The 20,136-nt window shown below is 42.9% G+C and overlaps 1 protein-coding gene and 1 long non-coding RNA gene across 3 annotated transcripts in view; one reads left to right on the top strand and one right to left on the bottom strand.

The window, feature by feature from the left end:
- LOC143831881 (uncharacterized) overlaps nucleotides 1–20,136 on the top strand; it is a 29,732-nt gene that overhangs the window by 6,618 nt on the left and 2,978 nt on the right. The gene's annotated exons all lie outside the window — the stretch shown is intronic.
- Nucleotides 1,548–20,136, bottom strand: part of PODXL2 (podocalyxin like 2) — a 76,502-nt gene continuing 57,913 nt past the window's right edge. The window contains exons 4-9 of one of the 2 annotated variants that reach the window (XR_013229005.1): nucleotides 19,903–19,977; nucleotides 16,148–16,304; nucleotides 12,565–12,626; nucleotides 9,683–9,862; nucleotides 3,758–9,364; nucleotides 1,548–3,433 (exon numbers count right to left, since the gene is read on the bottom strand). Coding sequence is in view for 1 of the 2 variants with exons in the window: in XM_077325396.1 (XP_077181511.1) it covers nucleotides 9,155–9,364; nucleotides 9,683–9,862; nucleotides 12,565–12,626; nucleotides 16,148–16,304; nucleotides 19,903–19,977 (684 nt within the window). In the remaining variant the exon portion in view is untranslated. Of the gene's footprint in view, nucleotides 9,365–9,682; nucleotides 9,863–12,564; nucleotides 12,627–16,147; nucleotides 16,305–19,902; nucleotides 19,978–20,136 lie in introns of both variants that reach the window. The other variant, XM_077325396.1, reaches the window with a different exon arrangement.

Genomic DNA, 20,136 nt, shown 5'->3' with positions numbered 1-20,136 from the left:
TTGGCCCCTGCTCCTGGAATGTTTAGGTTCGTGCCAATATCTGGTAATTTGCTCCCTAGCATCTTCATATTACATATGTATTATATGGTGAAAGCAATGAACTGTGCAATGTGAAGCAGCATTGTACAGTACAGTCCTTCCTAATACCCCCTTTGATCAAGCATGCACTAGGGTACAAGATTAATCTTTCCTTGCAGAGGCTAGAGTTTGGTAGTTCATTTGCAATAATTTCTTCTGATAAGTAATAAAGCATTTCAATGAACTTCTTTGCTTGCGGTTTTCTCACATGGTGATACTTCATATTGATGGCCTGTTCACGAATGAGAGGGAAAGAATGAGTCATCTCTGTAACTGGTATGGCTTCATTTTCTGTTGCAGTCATTTGTTGTTTCCCAGATCCATAAACCAGACCTAATTTCCAGACTACATCTTGTAGTTGAGATATTTCAGCTTCCTATTGTGGTACAGAAAATTTTGTGCTTCTTCCTTTTGTAGCAGCAAATTGATTGCCACCCACTTTTACAGGTTAAGAGTCAAGAATTCAATGTCAATTCTACCTATTAGTCAAGAATTCAATGTCTTAAACATGGAAGTCCCAGGTTCATCTCTCTGCTCAGCTGTAAACTTGCAGCTCTAAAAAGTTACTCTGTTTTCCTCAGAGAAAGGGCAGGATAGAAATAAAGCAAATATTATCATGGTTCAGTGGTTATCTCCAATAGGTGTCCACTGGATACTGTCTGACCCTAGCAGCTAAGCTCAGTAACAGCCATTCTCAAAGACCCTTTCCGCACCAGTGATGCCATGCTGGGCTGCCACTGGGTTTTTCGACGAAGCAGCTTGCTTTGCTTCTTTCTGGGTCCAGACAGGAAGCATTTTTCCTGCTGGTCCCGGTCTGCCCCAGATTAGTGCCTCCAGATGAGGCAACTGGGGTGGGCAGGTTCCGCCACGCTTTGCGCTGGCACAAGTCGTTTATTTTTATATTCTTGAACTGGGGTATTTTTTGTCCCTACTGGGACACCATAGCCAAAGGAGGAGCCAGGCCTGGACAAACCCAACTCTTCTCTACTAGATGGGCGTGCCCCAAAACAGGCCCTAATGGCACCCACAGAAAGGAAGGGAATGTAGAAGAATCCGCATTCCCTTGCTGCAGGGCAACCAAGGGCCCGGGTTGTGCCAGCTCCAGGCTGACGCTGACATCATCTAGAAGCGGAGATTAGCCCGCAACCAGATGAGCACCAGTCCGGGCGAATTCCCATGCAGAGAAGGTAAAATCATGCATCCTATATAATACTTATTGCATTCAGAGAATATACAACCCCATTTTTGAAAGATTCCCATAGCAGAACAAAGTTTGATTGCAAGACCAGCAAAGTTTTATTCAAGGTGTAAGGTTTTATGTGCACCTCTGAGGAAATGTGAGTACATACAAAAGCTTATACTCAGAATAAAAGTTTGTTAGTCTTAAAGGTGTCACTGGACTCAAACTTAGTTCTGTTTGTTGGTAGCCTCAATGAAGAATGCACATACAAAAAATGCAGACAGGAGAATTCTGCTTTGACCAGAAACTTTATTTCAAAAAGTGCCACTCGTGACTAGGAAACATATGCTGGCAAGTGAAATGACAGGTGATAAAACCATTACATTTTTGCAGTGAGTAAGTCTTTCACTGAGAAAACAGTCCTCCCTTTATGCATATCTAGGGAGCGCTCCAAAATGACTGTCAGTCCGCTTAGAAAAATAATGGGGGATGAGAACAGAGGAAAGAATCATGCAGTGTTTCCCAAAGTTTTTAGCCCCATTTGTACATGGGGCTGTCCTTGTTGCTTATCAGCTGCATGTATTGTTTAACAGATTGGTCGCTGTAGGCAATCGAAAGAAAATGCCTCCTCTGAGACCTACTCAGATAATACTGATTATCATAAACCTCCAACTGGGAATTACTGCAGTCGCTTGAATGAGATCTCCATCCCAGTGTCCTCATTGTAATGCACAAATTCAAGAGCTGGAAGTGAGACTAAAAGTAACACGAGAGTTTTCATACAACATACTGAGCATACAACAGAAGACTGGAATAATCATATCAGGAAACCTGGGCATATTTTTACAAATAAACAACAGTTGTGTTTTTGTAGACAGGAGTGCTTCAGCGATCCGTGGGAGAGCCACGCTCCTGAGAAACATCTGAATAGGAATCTATTAATTTAATCTCTCTGGCTGCTTGGATGATCAGCCAAGAGGCTTCTGCACCGGAAGTGTTGTAAGCCAAAGGTTTTCAAAATCTGAGGTGGCCCCACAAAGCAGCCCCCTTCCTTAGTACATCTTGATGGGGCCAAGATGTCATAACTGCCCCCCAGATAAAGGCACCAGCTCACAGCGCTAAATATTATCTGTTTCTGCAAGCATTTTCTCACTTCTAGACATTAAATATACAGCTTGGATCCCCAAGCCTTATTTCCACTTGTGCAGCATGTTTCCCCCCACTGCAGAGGCAGTCCTCAGATGCAGGGCAGGCTCTTCTAGTATTAGAAGAGGCTCTTCTCATCCCAGGCCAAAGTCTTTCAGTGAGCCAGAATATGCCACACGCCAGAGGACAGTGCTCCATGCAGAGGTCAGTCTCCACAATGTATGGAAAATAGGCACAAGTTGAAACACGGTTTAGGATTCCAGCCAGAATATGCCCACATGATTTCTCCCCATTACTTTCTGAGAATACACTTATTCCTAAAACTGAAAATTGGCTGATAAGCGATTTCCCTTTTTTAGTAACACTTTAAGACCACTTCAAGTGATATCCCTAGAATGTAAGGAAACGCATCTACAACTGGGCAATATATATTTGAAAAAGGTGTCTGTTTTCACATATACATGCAGCACTATGGAAATCGTTATTTGACCACAGCTTTCTGTCGTGTACCCATGGCAAAGTATGTGTGTGTGATCTTCTCATATGCAAGGTAAGAACATTGTGCATCTTTTGTTCTCCATACAAACAAGAACAATTAGAAAAATAATGCATGGATAATGCTCTTTGTAAGAAATTCTATGCAAAATGTGAATGCTGCCACACATAGTTATCTAACATGCAAGCCTAATTCTGTGTGTCTGGATTTGAGGCTGCTGGTGGAGTCTCACTTGCCATTGTATTCCCCAACACAAAACAAGCAAGCAAGCAAACCAAAACTACCGGCACATGGAAAATTAGGTAGCGAGGAGAAGAATTCTAGCATAGGCTGCTCCCTGACACACTAGCTTTCTATGTCTAGGAAAGTCTGTGCTAGTGACTACTCGCAGCCTGAAGTCTAGATGCAGACTTATCACCTCAGTTGTGATTTGTAAGAAGAAGAAAAAATGTCTCTATGAATGGGAATAGATAAGCAATTTCCTATGCTGAACTTTAATAGAAGGGTAACCACTTTAAATGGTCAGAGTATCACTATGGCCTATTATGCATGGCCGCTGAAACAGTGGCATGGAGAACGAGGAGGAGGAAGAAGCGAAGCAAACCGATTATGCACGGGACAGAACACAACGGCGGCAAAACCCAGAGTATCCGATTATGCACGCAGATACTCCGGAGTCGCTTCTGGTTTCGCCCTGGTCCCAGGAAGCTCCACTTTCTTCCTCATCTCGCTAATGTGGCTTTTTCGGCGGCATACGTTGACTGCACCCAGTTGCCGCCTGCAGCGTGCATAATTGGTGATTTTAGCCGCTGCCATTCCACCCCGAATGCAGACTTTCCACTCCGTGCATAATGGGCCTATAGCTGTTTAGGTTCCCCCCCCCCCCATTCTAGCCTGATGCAGGTGTTCATTCCTTCTACCTTAGTTACTTGCTCAAATAATTCAAGCACCTCACACTACTTTCAGCCTACAAAAATGATCACGGGGAGGGAAAGATTGGAGGAAAGAGTTACAGTTTACATCAGTATCTAGGGGACTTCTGTAAACGACAAGTACTTTGCTCAATAAAGAAATTACAATGGTCAGATAAATGAATGTTTAGGGCCACAGAATAGCTTGTCACAATGAACTTCAATATGTGAGGAACAGGCCTAAGGGATACAAGAGACAAGTTCTTACTCTGCGAGCTGTTTCTGAAAACATGTCCAGATGTAGGGAAAGTGTTTATTGCTATAAAACGAGAGCATACTCATATTCCTTCAAGAGTCAAATATCAGTGCCTCTAAACTTTCTTGAGCCGTTATCCCTACACTGGATGCATGTCTTAAATCCAACCAGACACCTCTGCTGCTATGGTGTGCATTGCTGTTGAAAAGCAGATGAATAGAGCTGGGTGCGATCCATAGGAAACATATGCTGGCAAGTTTTGAAGCTGGAAACTTTTGAAGTTTCTGATACTCCCCTCATTATTCTAATAGCTGTGGCTTGTTCCCCAAGTCTTCTAGTGTGCCAACAGTGCAATTCTGAACACGTCTTCTCAGAATCTTCCTCAGGTCTATTCAGTGATGTTCTTAGGATCTCACCCTCAGTGTTCCTTCTCTTCCAAGGCCAAGCACCTTTGCATTTTGACAAGAACATATGCTTCCTAATTTTCCAAAAGTGGTAGTTCCGAAGAGGCCAAACTAGCTAACAGCAATGACACAACGTAACAGAATTTAAAACAATATATTTCCTACTATTTTTATGGCAATTTGCTGCTTATTTTTTGGCTATGATATTCAGCTATATAAGGGGGGAAATCAGATGCACTTGATAAAGTGAGCTCTGACCCCCAAACTTTTAAAGGAATACATTTTGTTATAGCCTCCGGGGAAGGGAAGGCAGCATGGTGTAGCTCAGTCTTATTGGAAGGGTCCGTACTAAGGGAGCCCGCCAAAGAAGACTCTGCAGAGGCAGGCAATGGCAAACCCCCTCTTATTCTCCCTTGCCCTGGAAGCCCCTTGCTGGGGTTGCCATAAATCAGCTATTTATATGCACACAGGGTGCCACTGGACTCCCTGTTTTATTTTGCAGCTACAAACTAACAGGGCTACCCAATTGGTGTTAAAGCAGAAAATATTCAGAGGTGACAAGTTTTCTGGATTAGTTGTTTAACCGATGAAGAGTCACTCACATATATAGACATGTGATATATAATGTGTTCACCAATAAAAAGCTGGTTCCGTTGTCCACTGTAACTTCAGATGAATTGCGGTGTTAGTCCATAGCAACAAAATAAATAGGAGGCCGTGGCATACATTTATTCTACCAGGTGCTTTCATAAGTCAGAGTTCAGAATGCCACTAGACATCTGCTTTATTGTCTACTGCATATTTCTATTATTATCTGGCATTTTTCACGCAGCCAGTGATGCACCCCTCTCCACAAACAAGTTTAGGGCTAAGTTTTTATCTAAATGGTTAAACATGGTACCAATGTTTGATTCTACATAGCTTGGGAAGCATTCTGTAAGCTTTTGCATTCATTTGGGATTAGATCTGGTATTCTTTTCTAAAGGCAATATATTGATTTCCTTCTTTGTAGTTTTCATCAGTGAAAACCCATCAGAAATACTCAAATTTATTCCATTATTGGAAGCATCTTGCAATGGATCACTACAGAACCGCATCGCCTAGTTTTCAGATGAGAAAACTTTTTCTTTTTAAAAAAATCGAATTCTCTTTTTTAAAAGTTTTCTTTTTCTCTTCTCCTTAACAAGCGCAAAAGATATGCAAATGGTTGTCTCCTCACTGAAATCCATAGTGAGGAGACGCAAGGACAAAACCATGGCAGCACTAAACTTGTCACTGAGCCTTATTCCCAAATACCACCAGAGGTCAGCATGGCTCAAAATAAAAGGCAAAGACGGCCATCAAAGTGCCTCAGTAAGGGCAAAATAAAGCAATCTTCTAGCTTGGTAGTTTTTTAAAATGTCCTAAATGAATAAATCACATTAAAATTAAATATAATTTTTAAAATTATAAAATGGATTCTGTAATACATTCTTCAATCAACTTTTTAAAAAGCCATAAAGATATCAGACAGCATGGGATTGACCCAACGGCCCTCCCATCCATTCAAGAAAGCACGTTATGTTAATAAAAGGGATTGATTTTCATAAAATAGACATTTTGCTTTTGAAGACTGATCTTTTGGAAAGAAAAGAATACCGCAGGCCGATATGGCTCTTCTCTGTTCTTTTGATCTGCCTGCCTCTGAAGAGGGACAAGAACAAACACAAAGAATCCTATCATCAAAAATGGCCATTGAGAAATCAGGATGTGGAGACTTGTATAAGTGATGGAGCAAATATTTTATGGAAGTGCCCCAATGTGGTCAATGAAGATAAAAATCACATTGTGGTTCAAGATTAATCTTGGGCTGTTCCAAAGAATTCTTCACTGAAGAAAGACCAGGAAATCTTAACACAAGATGGCTTTTTCATGGCATAAGTGATTCTAATAAATGCATTGGAGTGAGGGCCAAAACTTTATTTTGCTCATGGAGGGATGGACCAGATGAAGAACCTGGGATTTAGCTCAGGCATCTCCAGAAGGAAGCTGTCAGATTTTCCCTTTGATGCCCATTAAGGTCATATGCAAGGTATACATTCCTTTACAGACCTTGCGGTCTCCCCATCATCTCTATGCAGATGTTTAAAAGAGGCAGAGAAGCTATTCTCTCTACTGAAGAAATCATTTCACCCAATGGCACTCCATTCATCCAGATGTAATAAAGCACAATCATGGAAGTTGAAATGGTTTTATCAGCATCTACAAGTTTGTTCTTATGTAATGTATTACTGTTTATGTATTTTCATAGAACGTTCTCAGTCAAACATCCAGAATATCACATACACCACAGCAAGCCGCTTAGGACCAGTGCACATCAAACAGCAGCCACATGGGCACCACTTTTGCCTCGCGTCTTGTGATGTAAACCTATCTGTGTGCAGCAGCTCCACAAACAGGTTAAAGAAGCTTTCTCCCCATGGCAATGCAAAGTTTCAGTCTAGTATTCAATAACTAGGCAGGCACAGAAGCTACATGATGGTACATGGTTTCCCGCTCCCCCCCTCCCCCAATGAACATGCACCAACTGGTGGTCATGAGAAGAATTCCATTTCCAAAAGCTATATTAGAAGGAGGACGCTACAGAGCATGCAAGCAGGTGGGAGTCAGTGGGATCTCACCTTGGTATAAACAAAATGGGTGGCTTCTTTAAGACTGATGGTGCAATCCTATGCACAGCTACTCTAGTCTAAGCTCATACCTGAAACCAGTCAGCTGCAGGCCTTAGGACCAGAGTTGCGAGAGAAGGATAGACTAGCAGAAGATCTTTTAAATAAATAGGCAAGCACCAGGTCAAGAGAGTTACGTGCCAGCTGCTCAACCACCAGACAGGAGATGCTATCCTAAAATAATTATAGGAACTAAAGAGTAAAAACATTATCCAGATAGTTTGACCACTCAAACTTGGGAAACAGGCTAAGAAAGGGTTATTATAAATCTGTATGATACTGTACTGATATGACATTCGCACAGCATTTAGATATTTAGACATGGAATTAAGCTCTGCTGACAAGAGATTGTTTTATGCTTGAAGTAGATCAGATTTCCGTTCTCAGAATGAACTACAGATTAGATATTAATGGACTTCAATTACCAGTTCATTATCAGTCCTCATTAAATATACATGAATTTGTTTGTGTGTGTGTGTGTGTGCGCACACACACAAAGGCAGAGAGATCTTTTAAAGACCAAATACAGGGAAGAATAAAGCAGATAGGTTTCCCTCCCCCTTCCAGTGACACAAGCTATGAAACTATTTTAGTGTAAGGCAGTGTAACACCTCAAGGACCTGAAGCAGAAATATATCAGATTGCATACAAACATTCTGCATATGTAAGGACTTCTTAAAAACTGCCTGCTGAGACCCCTAGGGCATCCAAACTTGCCTAAGATCTGGCAAAGAAGCATTCCTACAGGAGACCTTGGGTCCAATCTCAAGGGTATTACTTGAGTTAGCCCAAGTTGTTTACACCAATCTATTTCTGAAATGCAAAGGGAACACAAATCTAATTTGCTTCAAATGTACAGATAAAACGCACAAGGGTTGCCATCTGCTTTCTCTGCTCAAAGCCTCACAAGCTAAGACTTCACAGCTCTTCCTCATTCAAGTTCGACCGGAGAAGACTAGAAGCAGTTATTAGCCTAGCTGTTAACCCTGTGAGAGAGACCTCTCAGCCTGAGATTTAGAAAAAAAGATTTATTTTGCTATTCTGCTCATTCTCTCTAGCTGCCAGTCCAGGAATCTTGTTGAGGAGACAGCAGGAATTCCCTCAGTGCTTGGATCGGAACAGTTTTCCGAAGCCTGACTGTCCAAGGTAGATCTGTGCAGGGCTGGCTCAAAGCCTGCAAGTTCCACGAGGAATTCTAAATCCACAAAAAAGAGTTTGTACTGCAAAAGGTCATAGTTAAATAGGGTGGTAAGACAATCTATCCTGTTAGAATCTAGAGCTAGTGCACGAGAGAACATCCAGTAGTTGTGCAGAATACATTTGCTCTGCCTACAAACAGCCTTACAAAGTAGTTAAAAAAACTGACCAGCCCACCAAAAAAAATCCATTAGCCCAGCCACTTGTCCTGCTGTGCCAGATGGCAGCTTGAGCAGGAAGTCTGCAGAGTGCTGACTAAGGAGAATTGTTGTTTGTCCTGGGCACTTGGGTAGGCTGGCTAATTGCAAGACAAGCCTAACACACCACACCCAAAGCCTAGGCGAGAAACACACACTGTTTTCCCTCACTGCTTCTCCTATGGCACCTTCTGAGACAGGAAGCGGATTCCGCTCTCCCTGGGTGAAACCAACTTACTGCTTCCATGACAGATCATTAAGTAAATGCCGTTCTGGGTCAATGCTACCTTTTGTTTTCCATACCCGGCCATCCTCCACTCCTACCAAAGAGCTAGAGCAAGTGCATTTAAAAGTGATTGAAGCATTGGCGCTAAATGACAGCAACACACAAACACACCCCTCCCCCACCCCACCCCCTCTGCTCAGGGTGACCTTGTGGCTCCAGGTTGGTGACGGTGCCTCAGAACTGTAATGGGCAGATCCGTAGCGAGCCTGAAAAGAAGTTCCTGAGGTGCCACCCTGACCATATTATCCTTAAGTCAAGCAAGAATGCAGTCAGGGACTTGAATGGTCTTTTTTGTTTAAAGGTGTGTGTCTTCTTCAAACGCATCGCCCTCTTCACCTGCCCGCTTGTTAATGAGGACATCCCAGCTCTCAGGACCATTTATCGATGCTCCACCATTTACACTCGGTTTCTTCTCTTGCATTTCTGATTGGCTGTCGGTGGCTACGTCCAAAGTGGGATTGTCATGGCAGCCATTCTCAACGAAGCGTAGCTCCTCTCCATGTGACTGGAAGAGAAGATAAAAGAACAGAAGTCTGTCATCTGGGAAAGAAGTCAAGTACCCAGGAAGTATTCCTCAGCCTCATTTGCAGAATACACATGCAAGCAAAATGTGGAAGGGCTGCAGCTCAGTGACAGAGTATCCCCTTTGCACGCAGATGGTCCCAGGTTCAATCCCTGGCATCTCCAGTTAAAAGTTGAAGTGAAAGACCTCTATCCAGAAACTCAGAGAATTGCTGCCAGTGAGAGTAGACAATACTGACCTCAATAGGTAAGGGTATTGATCCAGAAGAAGCCAACCATTTCTGTACACACAGGGACTCACCATGTTCTTCATCTTGGGCAAGCGTCTCTGCCAGCAGTTGTAGATAAGTCCCATGATAATGATGATGACACAGACTGAGCCAATGATGACCAGCACCACAAAGAGCTTCCCGTAGTCACTATGTGTCTGGCTGGGACGTGACTGGCAACTTGTCGTGGTTGTATAGTTCTGGATTCCAATCTGAAAACAATTCATAAGCAGAGCAAGTGGTTGGAAGAATGGTAGTAGCTATTTGCAAACAACCAATGGCAAGCAGTGGAAACTTAGTGAAACTAATAAATGTTAATATTTTTCTGTTAAAGTATGCAATTTTTTATTAAAGTTTTGGCAGATCTGTCAACTATGCGACTAAGGATGCTCAGCATAAAGTAGAAAGTGGTGCAATCCTAAGAACTTCCTAAGAGCAAGCCCAATTTAATAGACCATTATTTTCTAAATCACTATGTTACTGCCCTGCCATTTTGTGCCCAATATTGTCTAATCAAATCAGCAACATATCCTGTACTTCATTTTAACGTTCTACAAACTTCAGACTCCAGGATTCTCTATCATGTCTTCAAATATTTTTCTTTTTCCATTTTTTTGGTACTAAGTCTCAAGGTAAGGTAAGGTGAGGTAAATTCCTGGGAAATGTGAAAACTTGCTCAGTTTTCTGATACTTTGGGTGGTCTTAATAAAAAATATTACAGTATTTAAGGTTTTTTTATTTGTTCGTTTGTAATTCCTGCAGATAGAGTTACAATGCTAGTCATTTGGGAAAGTTAAAGGGATCTATTGGATACTGTAATGAGGTTAATTTGTGAGAAGAGTTTCACCACATGATCAAAATATTTTGTAAACCATTTAAAATCAGAGATTCTGTTTGTTAATTTTTGTTTAATTACATATATGAGGAAGCTTCTCTAGCCAGATTTGTTTAACTGCATGGCTATTTTTTTTGCAGAAAGACTTACTCACACCAACACACTACCCATGACTTGTAAAGATATCACACAGTCATTTGTAGTACTTTGATGTAGCAGCTACAATGTACACGTGGTATTCTTTCTATGATCGTGCAGAAATGCCCTGAGACAATTTCTAAGCCTTACACGTTCTAGATAGAAGAGACCCAGAGCTTTGTAACGACCCTTTCAAAACCTGAATTGAGCACAAGGTACACTTAAGGGAACTGCAGCCATTTTTTCCCATTTGTAAAGAGAGATGTGAAGAGCTTCCTGGCTGGCGCTTAGAGATTGATTGGGACACTTCTGCTGATACAGCCTATAAGCCAGTTTTCCCAACCAGGGTTATGGGTAAGCCCAGGGTTATGCCAGGGGCTCTGGGGTGATTACATCTGTGTGTGTGTGTTTGTGTGTGTGTGTGTGTGTGTGTAAAATAAAAATTATTTTTAAAATATATTTTCTTGGGGTGATTTTCTTCTTATTTGGGCAGGTCAGCCAGCCCCCTCCCAAAATGGTCAACGATGGCATGGAGGAGGTGAGAAAGAGAGGGTCCTTTGCCATTCAAACCTTTGCTGGCCAAGGCACATGGTGGACCTGTTGGTAGCAATTGGAGTCCAGAGAGTGAGTCCTCTTGGGGGAAGGGTCTTTAGTTGCAGTATTTAACACTGGGAGGGTTGGTGAGAGACAGGGGGGCCTACCCCAGCCTCAGTTCTAGTGGATCAAACTGTTATGTTACTTGGGGTGGGCGGAGCTGGTCGCTGCTCTCCAGCCAGGTAAGTTCTCTTGGCGTTGACTGGGTGAAAGAGGGGGTTTTTTTGGTCTGGCCAGGTGGGTTGGAGGGTTTAAGACACTAGATGTTAATCCCTTATTGGAACAGTAGGAAACCCATTCTATTTTCGAAGTTGGTACCATGGAACCTAAAGGGTTGAATAACCGCTGTTTTTTTGTGATTGCTGACTCATTGCTGCCTTTCTGTACCCCACAGCTGTTGCTAATTACACATGATACTTAACATTCTATTCACTCTGATTCAGATGCATCAAAGGAGCCTTAAGCAAGGAGGAGCTTTTATATAATTTTTCACAACAGTCTTGTAAGTCTCTATTATAATTTCGGTTTGAATTTTTAGGACCTATGGTTCCTTTTTATTTTAAAATATATTTTATTTTACGTGGTTGGTTGTAATGGTATCCAGGTTAAAAACCATGTATATCGGGTCAATTTTTCTTTTTATAATATACAGGTTTATATTCAATCTATGTAATCACAATGATTAATATTTGTAATGTTTTGATTCGCTTTAGACTCTCTGTTGATAGATTGTTCTTCTAAATTGAAGCTTCCCATTGAAAAGAATTTGAGTATGTATTCATGTTGTTTGTTAAGTATATTCTTGTTAATACAGTTATGGATTATTTTTTGAATTATCATTAATTACACTTTTGTATACTTTTAAGAATTTGATGTTCCTTGATAAAGCTACGCAGTGAGACCCATTGTGATTGATCAAGAATTCTGCTTATTAAGGTTAAAGACTCCCTGGATGTCTGTTTATTACACTGGAATAATTTGATGTATCATAAGTGCCTTAAAGTCTTTATGGGCAATACCTGCATTAACTTCTAACCAGTGTCACAATAATATGCTTCTTTCGTTATTCTTTAATGATATGGACATGCACGATTCCAAGGCACAATCAGTATTGTGTTTTCTAAAAAAGACCTTACATAATCAAAAGACAACCTTTCCATAATCAATGTATGGAGAGTGGCATTTGATGAATCAGCAGTTACTGGTTAAGAAAGAAGAGATTTATGCAGCAAGCTGTTGAGCCAGCTGCTTGCCTGTCCTGGGCTCAAAGCCTAGCTAGGTTGGGTTACTTCTTTTCCAAGCGGTCAATGGAACAGGACTATCTCCTCTGTATTTGAAGGTTCTTACCTCAGCTAAGTTTCTCCTCATGTCATCTAGTGCCAGGAGAACGTCATTGGTTGGGACAACCCCTAGGAGAAGAAACACGATGGCAGAAAAATAGAAGTATTAATTCTAGGTGCTCTTCTTTAGGTTATGTATAAGACTGGAGAAACATATCTCCATTGAACAATATGGCCTTTGTGACAGTACAGTAGTTACAGTAGTTACAGTCAATACCTATTGTTATTATGGGAAATAGATATGTTTTAGGATCCAAAAACAAATTTAACAGCAGCTAGAATGGGTATCAGGAAGGGTAGGTATAAGGATGTGACTAGATTTCTCCCCATCGCTGGTATTTATTCGAGTAATCTCGAATAGTGGTCCTGAACTCCCGATCCAGGGACCGGTCCCGGTCCATGGATCAGTTGGTACCGGGCTGCAGCTCCTCCTCGTCCTCCTCTGCAGCTTCTGCTTCGGGGGCTGCCCTGCCACTCTACCGCTGGCTCACCTTTGGTGCTCTCAGTGGCCGCCATGGCTGGGGCTTCCCCTTGGCGTGGCACTGTGCAGCTGCTGCTGGCAGCACCCCCCAGCGAGCGGCGGGAAATCAGGGGCGCTGGCGGGAAATCAAGTGGAGCAGGGGCTCAGGCGGCGGCAACATCCCTCGGCAAAAGTCTACCCCCCTCCCCAGGCCTCAGTAAAATTATCAAGCATTGACCGGTCCCCGGTGATAAAAAGGTTGGGGACCACTGATCTAGAATGTTTCACTGAGTGTTCCATCACCAAGTCCATGAATGTATCTCAACCACAATCTGCCACATACTGCCAGTACTTTTTGGAGATTATCAAAATACCCAGGTATTCCAACTGAATTGATGGCCAGTGGACAACTTGTAAGCTCAGTATTTGTTCCATGTAAGAAAAAAATCTGTAATCATTCCCTGATCAAGAAATTCCTAGACACTTTCTTTCATGCTGCTTCATGTTAAAGAGGAAAGTCAGAGACATCATCACTCTGCAGGATGGAAATTACTTGTGCCCACAAGACTGGACCCCAGAGCCCTTCTTCTGGCTGCTAACAAAATTGCTCCAATTGCTGGTCCTGCTGGAGGACTCACCTAGGACCCCTAGACATCCTGCTATCAATGTCCATGATTGAAAAAGGGTGCTGACTCATACCAAAGATGTAAAAAAGAAATCACTCTTTAAAGAACCACTTTATTGAAGAGGAAACCTGACATACTTTTATGAGGCTCTTTGCCTTTTGTAGTCAAAGCCAGGTTATACTCAAGGCCTAAGGGCTTGGACTCAAAGAAGAAAAACAAACAAATGTATTAGTAAAATAAATGAGATAAGTAAAACAAATGTTCCAGTATTGTCCTCCAGATAATTAACTTTTTAAAAGGAGGGGGGACTGGAACAGTAATGCATGCCAGATCACTTCGAAATCCCTTCCCCAGCATGTGAATAGACATGCAGGCTTCTGAGAAGGGAGTCAGCCAGCTAAGCCTGGGCAAACTAGTGAGGGAGGGGATGCAGTCAGGTCCCCTCCTCTGCCTCTCCCAACCTTCTCCAGGCAGACCAGAAATTGCACATATAAACTAGCTACACTAGGAGGGGGAAAATGCTGATCTATTCAGAATAACAGCCAACCATTGCTTCATTTCAGTAAAAAAAATCCAGAAGACTCTGAATATGGCTTGTTGTCTAGTTGGACTCTTAATCTCCATGATATTCTCCCTCACTCAGGCCAGAATTGCATGTTATTACTGCTGCACAACTACCACCTAAAGCAGCACCTCCTTCCCACAAAAAATACTTTAGCAAAGCAAAAATTGTAGAAACGGCATAATTACAATACAAGTTCCCTCATTCCCACAAGTAGCAGCCATTGCAGAAGAAAGGGACAGAAGAGTGGGATACGAGCTGCTCCTTTCAGCTATGTGCATGCATCGGCTGTAGGATAAACATCCAACCTGACCTCTCCCACTGTCAGTAATGACCAGCCAGCCTTCCTCTCCCTGCTGGGATACCTGGTATGCCCATCAGGCATCTTTACTGCATGGCCATTGAATCTTGCTTAAAATAAAGAATTTTTGCCAAGTCTCAGACTGTAGGAGTGGGTGACAAGTGTTACAGATAGATCATTTCTGGAATGTCATTGCCCTTACAATCCAGATAAGAAGAATTAGGAAATATAGCTAGTGTCATGAGTGTTACATGAACCTAGAGAAGGGAATAAGTAACAAACACAGAGAAAGCCCCAAAGACAGTGGCCAAATACAAATGAATATGAAGACGAGGGAGTAATGGCAAAGCAGGAGGAGCAACCAAGGAAAGCAGAGCTTACACAGAACTCTGAAAACTAGAAGGCAAGATAATGCAATAGGACAGGAGAGTTCTAGCAAAAGTTCCAAACAGGAGATACATGGTCTTGTGGGGGGGGGGGGGGGACCTATGGTGACAGAAGCGGTGGAAAGTGCTGTCAAGATGCAGTTGACTTTTGGTGACCCCGCATAGGTTTTCAGGGCAAACGATGTTCAGAGGAGGTTTGCCACTGCCTGCTTCTGCACTGCAACCCTGTATTTCCTTGGCAGTCTCCCATTCAAAAACTAACCAGCGCTGACCCTGCTTAGGTACTGAGAGATGTTGGCTGGCTTGGGCTATCCAGAAGGGGGTTACAATTCAATCACTTTCCATTGGCCCCTCAGCCCCCCTCCCATGAAAACACCACTGACATGTCCATCCTATAGGGCTGTCAGTATGTTACAGTTTGTTCCATTCTCACCATGTTTGTTCCATTATGTTACTGTTCTCCTGTTATGACTGTTTCGCTATTGTTCAATTTATCACGTTATTGTACTGTTTTTTTCTCTAGTTCCATGTAAACCGCCCTGAGCCTCTGGGGAGGGCACTATATAAATATAATAAATAAATTTATTGATGTTACTAGCTTCAAAGCCTGTCCCTAATAATAGGCCTTGAAATGGTCTCTTCCCCTGGCCCCCGGCCAGGCAGCTTAAGGTGGCTTTGGGCCACAGCTTGCAGCCAGATCAAGTGGGGTGGGCAGGGGCTGGCCAGCTCGTTAGCAGGCCCGGGACAGAACTCCTTAGCAGGCAGTCAGCAGGCCAGAAGGCCCTCATTAGCAGGCCCAGCCTAGCAGGCCAGGAGGCCCTTGTTAGTAGGCCCTGCTTAGCAGGCCGAGAAGCTCTTGTTAGCAGGCCCTCCACCACGACCCTTTGCCCAGGGCCCTCTCCCCTTAGCTGCTGCTGGCTCCAGGCACTGAGGTATATCTGAGAGCAAAGAGGCTAGTCCAGGGATAGAGGGCGGGAGCTGCTGGGGCAGGGCCAGTCAGGGCGCAGCCAGTGTTGCTGGCTGCACCCTGATTGGCCCTATTCCAACTTGGACAGTCAGACACGTTCCACCCCCCAGGCTCTTTCACAAATATATACAGGAACCATGGATAAGGATTGCATGTGGCAAAATAAGCAGTGGGATAGAAAGCAATGGAAGAAGTTATCTTCTCAGAGGGAATTTGGAGTCATCCAAGGAGATTGAGATACCCTTTCTAAATAGAACCAACTCTTGCTGCTTTTATAAACACATTTACCGTGCTCTCCAGCCAGTGTCATTAGCAGGTGCTTGTCATTCTCATTGGGTTTGCTGAGGGAGATCCACCATTGGTTTTGCAAACCATGTTCATATCTGGAGAAAGCCTCCTCCACGAGGGCCAGCAACTGAGGTCCCCTTTCCAGTCGAAACTCCTCCTGAAACAGGAACAGGCTTTTATAAAGAGAATACAGGTACTGTCCCTGCAATATGCCTATTGTTATAAAATACCTCTGGGCATAGACTTTCAGGGGGGAAAGGATCTCAAAGCTAGGCCTCTAGGCTACGCTGAGAAGTTTAGCGCGGCTAAGTGGAAAGTGATGCACACAAACCAAAAATTGTTATTATAATATATATATATATATGCCGATGCCGATGGGGTGTGAACATGTTGAGACTGAGAAGGGAGAGAAATCTTGGGGTTGTGGTCAAAAGCTTTATGAATATGCTTTCAGTATGTCACAGTGGTGAAAAAGGCAAGCACTGTGCTTGGAATTATTAGGAAAGGAATGGAAAACAAAATGGTCAATATTGCAATACTTTTGTATAAAGCTATGATGTGGCTCCATTTGAATGCTTTGTACAGTTCTGGCTCACTGCATCTCCAAAAGGATATTGTAGACCTGGAAAAAGCACAGAAGAGGGCAACCAAAGTGATAAAGGGATTGGAGCCCTCTCCTATGAGGAATGCCTCAGTGTAGAAAAGAGGCTTTTCTTATATTCCTACAATATTCATACCTTCCTGGAAGAAGCATGGAATAAAAATGATTAGATATTTCAGCTGTCATTGTTATACAAGAGAGTACTCGATTCATTAAATAGAATCTGATTATATAATTTTGGGTTTCTGCATGAAGAATCTGGATTGTCCAGTATGGATTCTGCGATAGAAAAGTAACCCCAAAATGTAAAGGAAGAACAATGGAACCTTCCTCTAAAGTTCCCTGAAACCTCAGGTTTTTGTACACACCTAAAATAAATTAAGCATGGTGTTACTGTTTCATATACAGCAATCCAAAGAATGCTTTTGGAGATGTTTGATGGCTGAAGCTAAGTAAGTATTAGTCTGGTCAGAACGTGCCTAGATCCCACAAACACCACCACGGAGCTCTTTGCAAGAAAGATGAGATAGAGCTAAATAACATTTTAAAAAGGTAAATAGCCATAGCTGAAGGTGAGACTCCTGCTCAAACAGCAGGTCAGGCAAGGGCAGTCCCATCCCATTGATATGTTGTATATCACCTGGCAGTTCTTCTATCACTTTTCCACTTCTGCCTCGCTATTCTTGTTCACAGTTGCCGTGCCAACCCAAAGGCCACCCAAATTATTAATACATGCTGGCTCTGCTGGTTGCCATAGCAACTTCAAGCACTTGGGGCAAGCACAGGCCTACTCGGAAAACCAAGGAGGAGTCAGGCTTGAGTCATAAAGGCCTATCTGCTCCATGTCTCACTAGGCAAAGGGCACGGGTACAGACTGATGAAAACTTATGCCACTACATCAAGGCATGCACTCAGTGGGTGGGGAGAATGTGGGTGTAATGCTCCCCCCACCCCGCAAGGACACAAGCCCCGGACCACACAGTTAGAACCAAAATGTGACAAACAATTATAGGAGCATTGTAGCATACAAGGGAGTGACGATTTGTTCCCATTTAAACTTCTGAGTTGTGTCCAGTTTTGAATAGTCGTGTCAATGCCCAATGTGAAGAACAGGAAAGAATACCTAGTACAGATTAACAGGAATATTTTTGGGAATTATACAAAACACTAGGGCCCAAGCCTGTTGCATTCAGGAATACAATGGGCCCTAGATTTGGGGGGGGGAGTAGAAGAACTCTGCAGGTGGCCTTTCCCTCTCCCCAGGACCTGGAAAGGCAGCAGGCAGCTGTTAGGGAACTCACTGGCAGGGGCAGCTCTCATGCAGCAGAGATATGCAGCCTCCAACCTGCAGAGGGGACTGGAAGGAGGAGAGGGTAATCAGGGGTGGGGGACGAAAGGCAATTGGCTGGCCACTGGACAGGCAGGCAAGCTAGTTGGAGGGTGGGACAGCCGACCTGAGTGGGTGTTAAGCACTGAGTGGCACTTAAGCCATGAGACCAGCTCCTCCTCCAGGCCCTTACCAGAAATATTAAGTGGAACAGATAAAAGGTGCATTGCCAAGAGAACCGAAGTAGGTCCAGATTTTTTTTAAGGATCTAAACTAGACACAGACGTCTGCTGTGCATTTTTAGAATTATGAAGAGTTTGACCGTTATCTTCACAACAAGGTTCTAAAGGACTTCAACAAGGTTTTAAAGGACGGGTTTATCTAACGGTCTATCAACAGTTCTTGAGGTAAATGGGGACCTTTAACAGGAAAAAGGCCTTGGATCATCAATTAACTGCAGCTTTATGGAACTGATGAAGGAGTAATGGATTAGAGGACTGTGTCTGGTTAACAGACACGAGATAGTAAACAAGATAACCAGGAAGCGAAAGAGGCACTTAAAGAAGATTTAGTGGCAGCAGGCTAGCACTCTGAAATGATCATGTTGGGAAAACATGCACCTTCAGTTCAAGCATCATCACTGAGAGATGCAAAGAAAAGGATGAATGCTTTCTGTTTGCAGGCATGTTAAAAAAAAAACAGCATCCTAGCTACAGGGATCTCATCAGGCTTTGTTAGGCAATTACTATAACCAACAAAATGGGCTAGATTTTTCCCTTATGGAAGACACCATCTACCTCTCTATCAATATTTTAGCTGATTAGAATGCCTGCAGCAGTTCTGTTTTTATTGTAGCTACTATAGTACTTATCACTGCCCAACTGCTATAATGTGTGTGCTATAACGTGTGTGCTAAATAAGCAGAGTCCTAAAGTAACATCATCTTAGATAATCACCCCCAAAGAGAAAGCTACCCAATGTCTGGAAATGTATAGGGTCACCAACTTACATATAGGGTCACCAGCAGACCATGGGAGATATGGCTTGTCCTTCTGGCCTATTGCGATATTGAAACGGAAAAGGGTATTCCTCCATGCTAATTTTTAAAATACTTGCCCACAAACACGTTCCATATAACACAAATCTTTGGAAGAGTAATTCTACATTTTCATTTCTTAGCTAGCAGTCCCAGCAGAGTCACATCTATCTAAGCCTGTGGATTTCAGCTAAGTCTGTTTAAGGCTTTTTCTTCACACCCCCAAACACTCTGCAAGTGAGTCAGTGAATTTAATCAAGAATCTGACTCACTATCTTCTAGCATGGCTAGCCATGCATTCCCTGGGCCCTACGTTGTACTGCTCTGGTCACGGCTATCTAGTGTCACTTATGGAAGCATCAGGGTATTATTTTATGCTATCTTGTGTGACATCACTGTAATTGCTTAGAAAGGCCAGCCACAGGGTTGCTTCTCATGTTACTTTTCAGACACCCAGGTACACCTTCTCAAGTCTCAATGATGGGATGTGAAAAAAAGCAAAACTCACACATCCAGAGAAGCTTTCAAAAACCCATTTCAGATATCCCCAGAGCAGTGTGTTTGCTATTTCCTCATGGCTGGCTTCCATGCTGCTTTAGTAATCTTTAGATGAATGAATTACTCAGCACTGAAAGGATCAAGGTTTTTTAAAAAAACAAACAAACAAACTCCATGGCAATTGATTGCTTTTAATTCCATGTGCCCTTGATTTTAGCTTTAAGGCTTGGCGGGGGGGGGGGGGGACAGTAAAAATGTACTCAGTTATAGAAATAAAAATGCAAGCCACTCACACACTCAATGTTATCAGACATGTTGAGGATGATGTAATTTTTGCCCGCCAGGTTGCTCCAATCCTTACAGGTCACCTGGAAAGAAACAAACAAAAACAAAATCCTGCCCCTGAGTTTAGTTGGAAGTGATAAGGAAAGAGGAACAAACAAGTCTGCCACTTATGATCTTTGAACCAACTAAGTCGGCCATACTTTCTGGCCTCATGTGTCTACTGTGATTGGTAGCACTCTCTA

The sequence above is a fragment of the Paroedura picta genome, chromosome 3, assembly GCF_049243985.1.
Source record: "Paroedura picta isolate Pp20150507F chromosome 3, Ppicta_v3.0, whole genome shotgun sequence".
Classification (NCBI taxonomy): domain Eukaryota; kingdom Metazoa; phylum Chordata; class Lepidosauria; order Squamata; family Gekkonidae; genus Paroedura; species Paroedura picta.
This window is presented reverse-complemented; position numbering and strand designations above follow the sequence as displayed.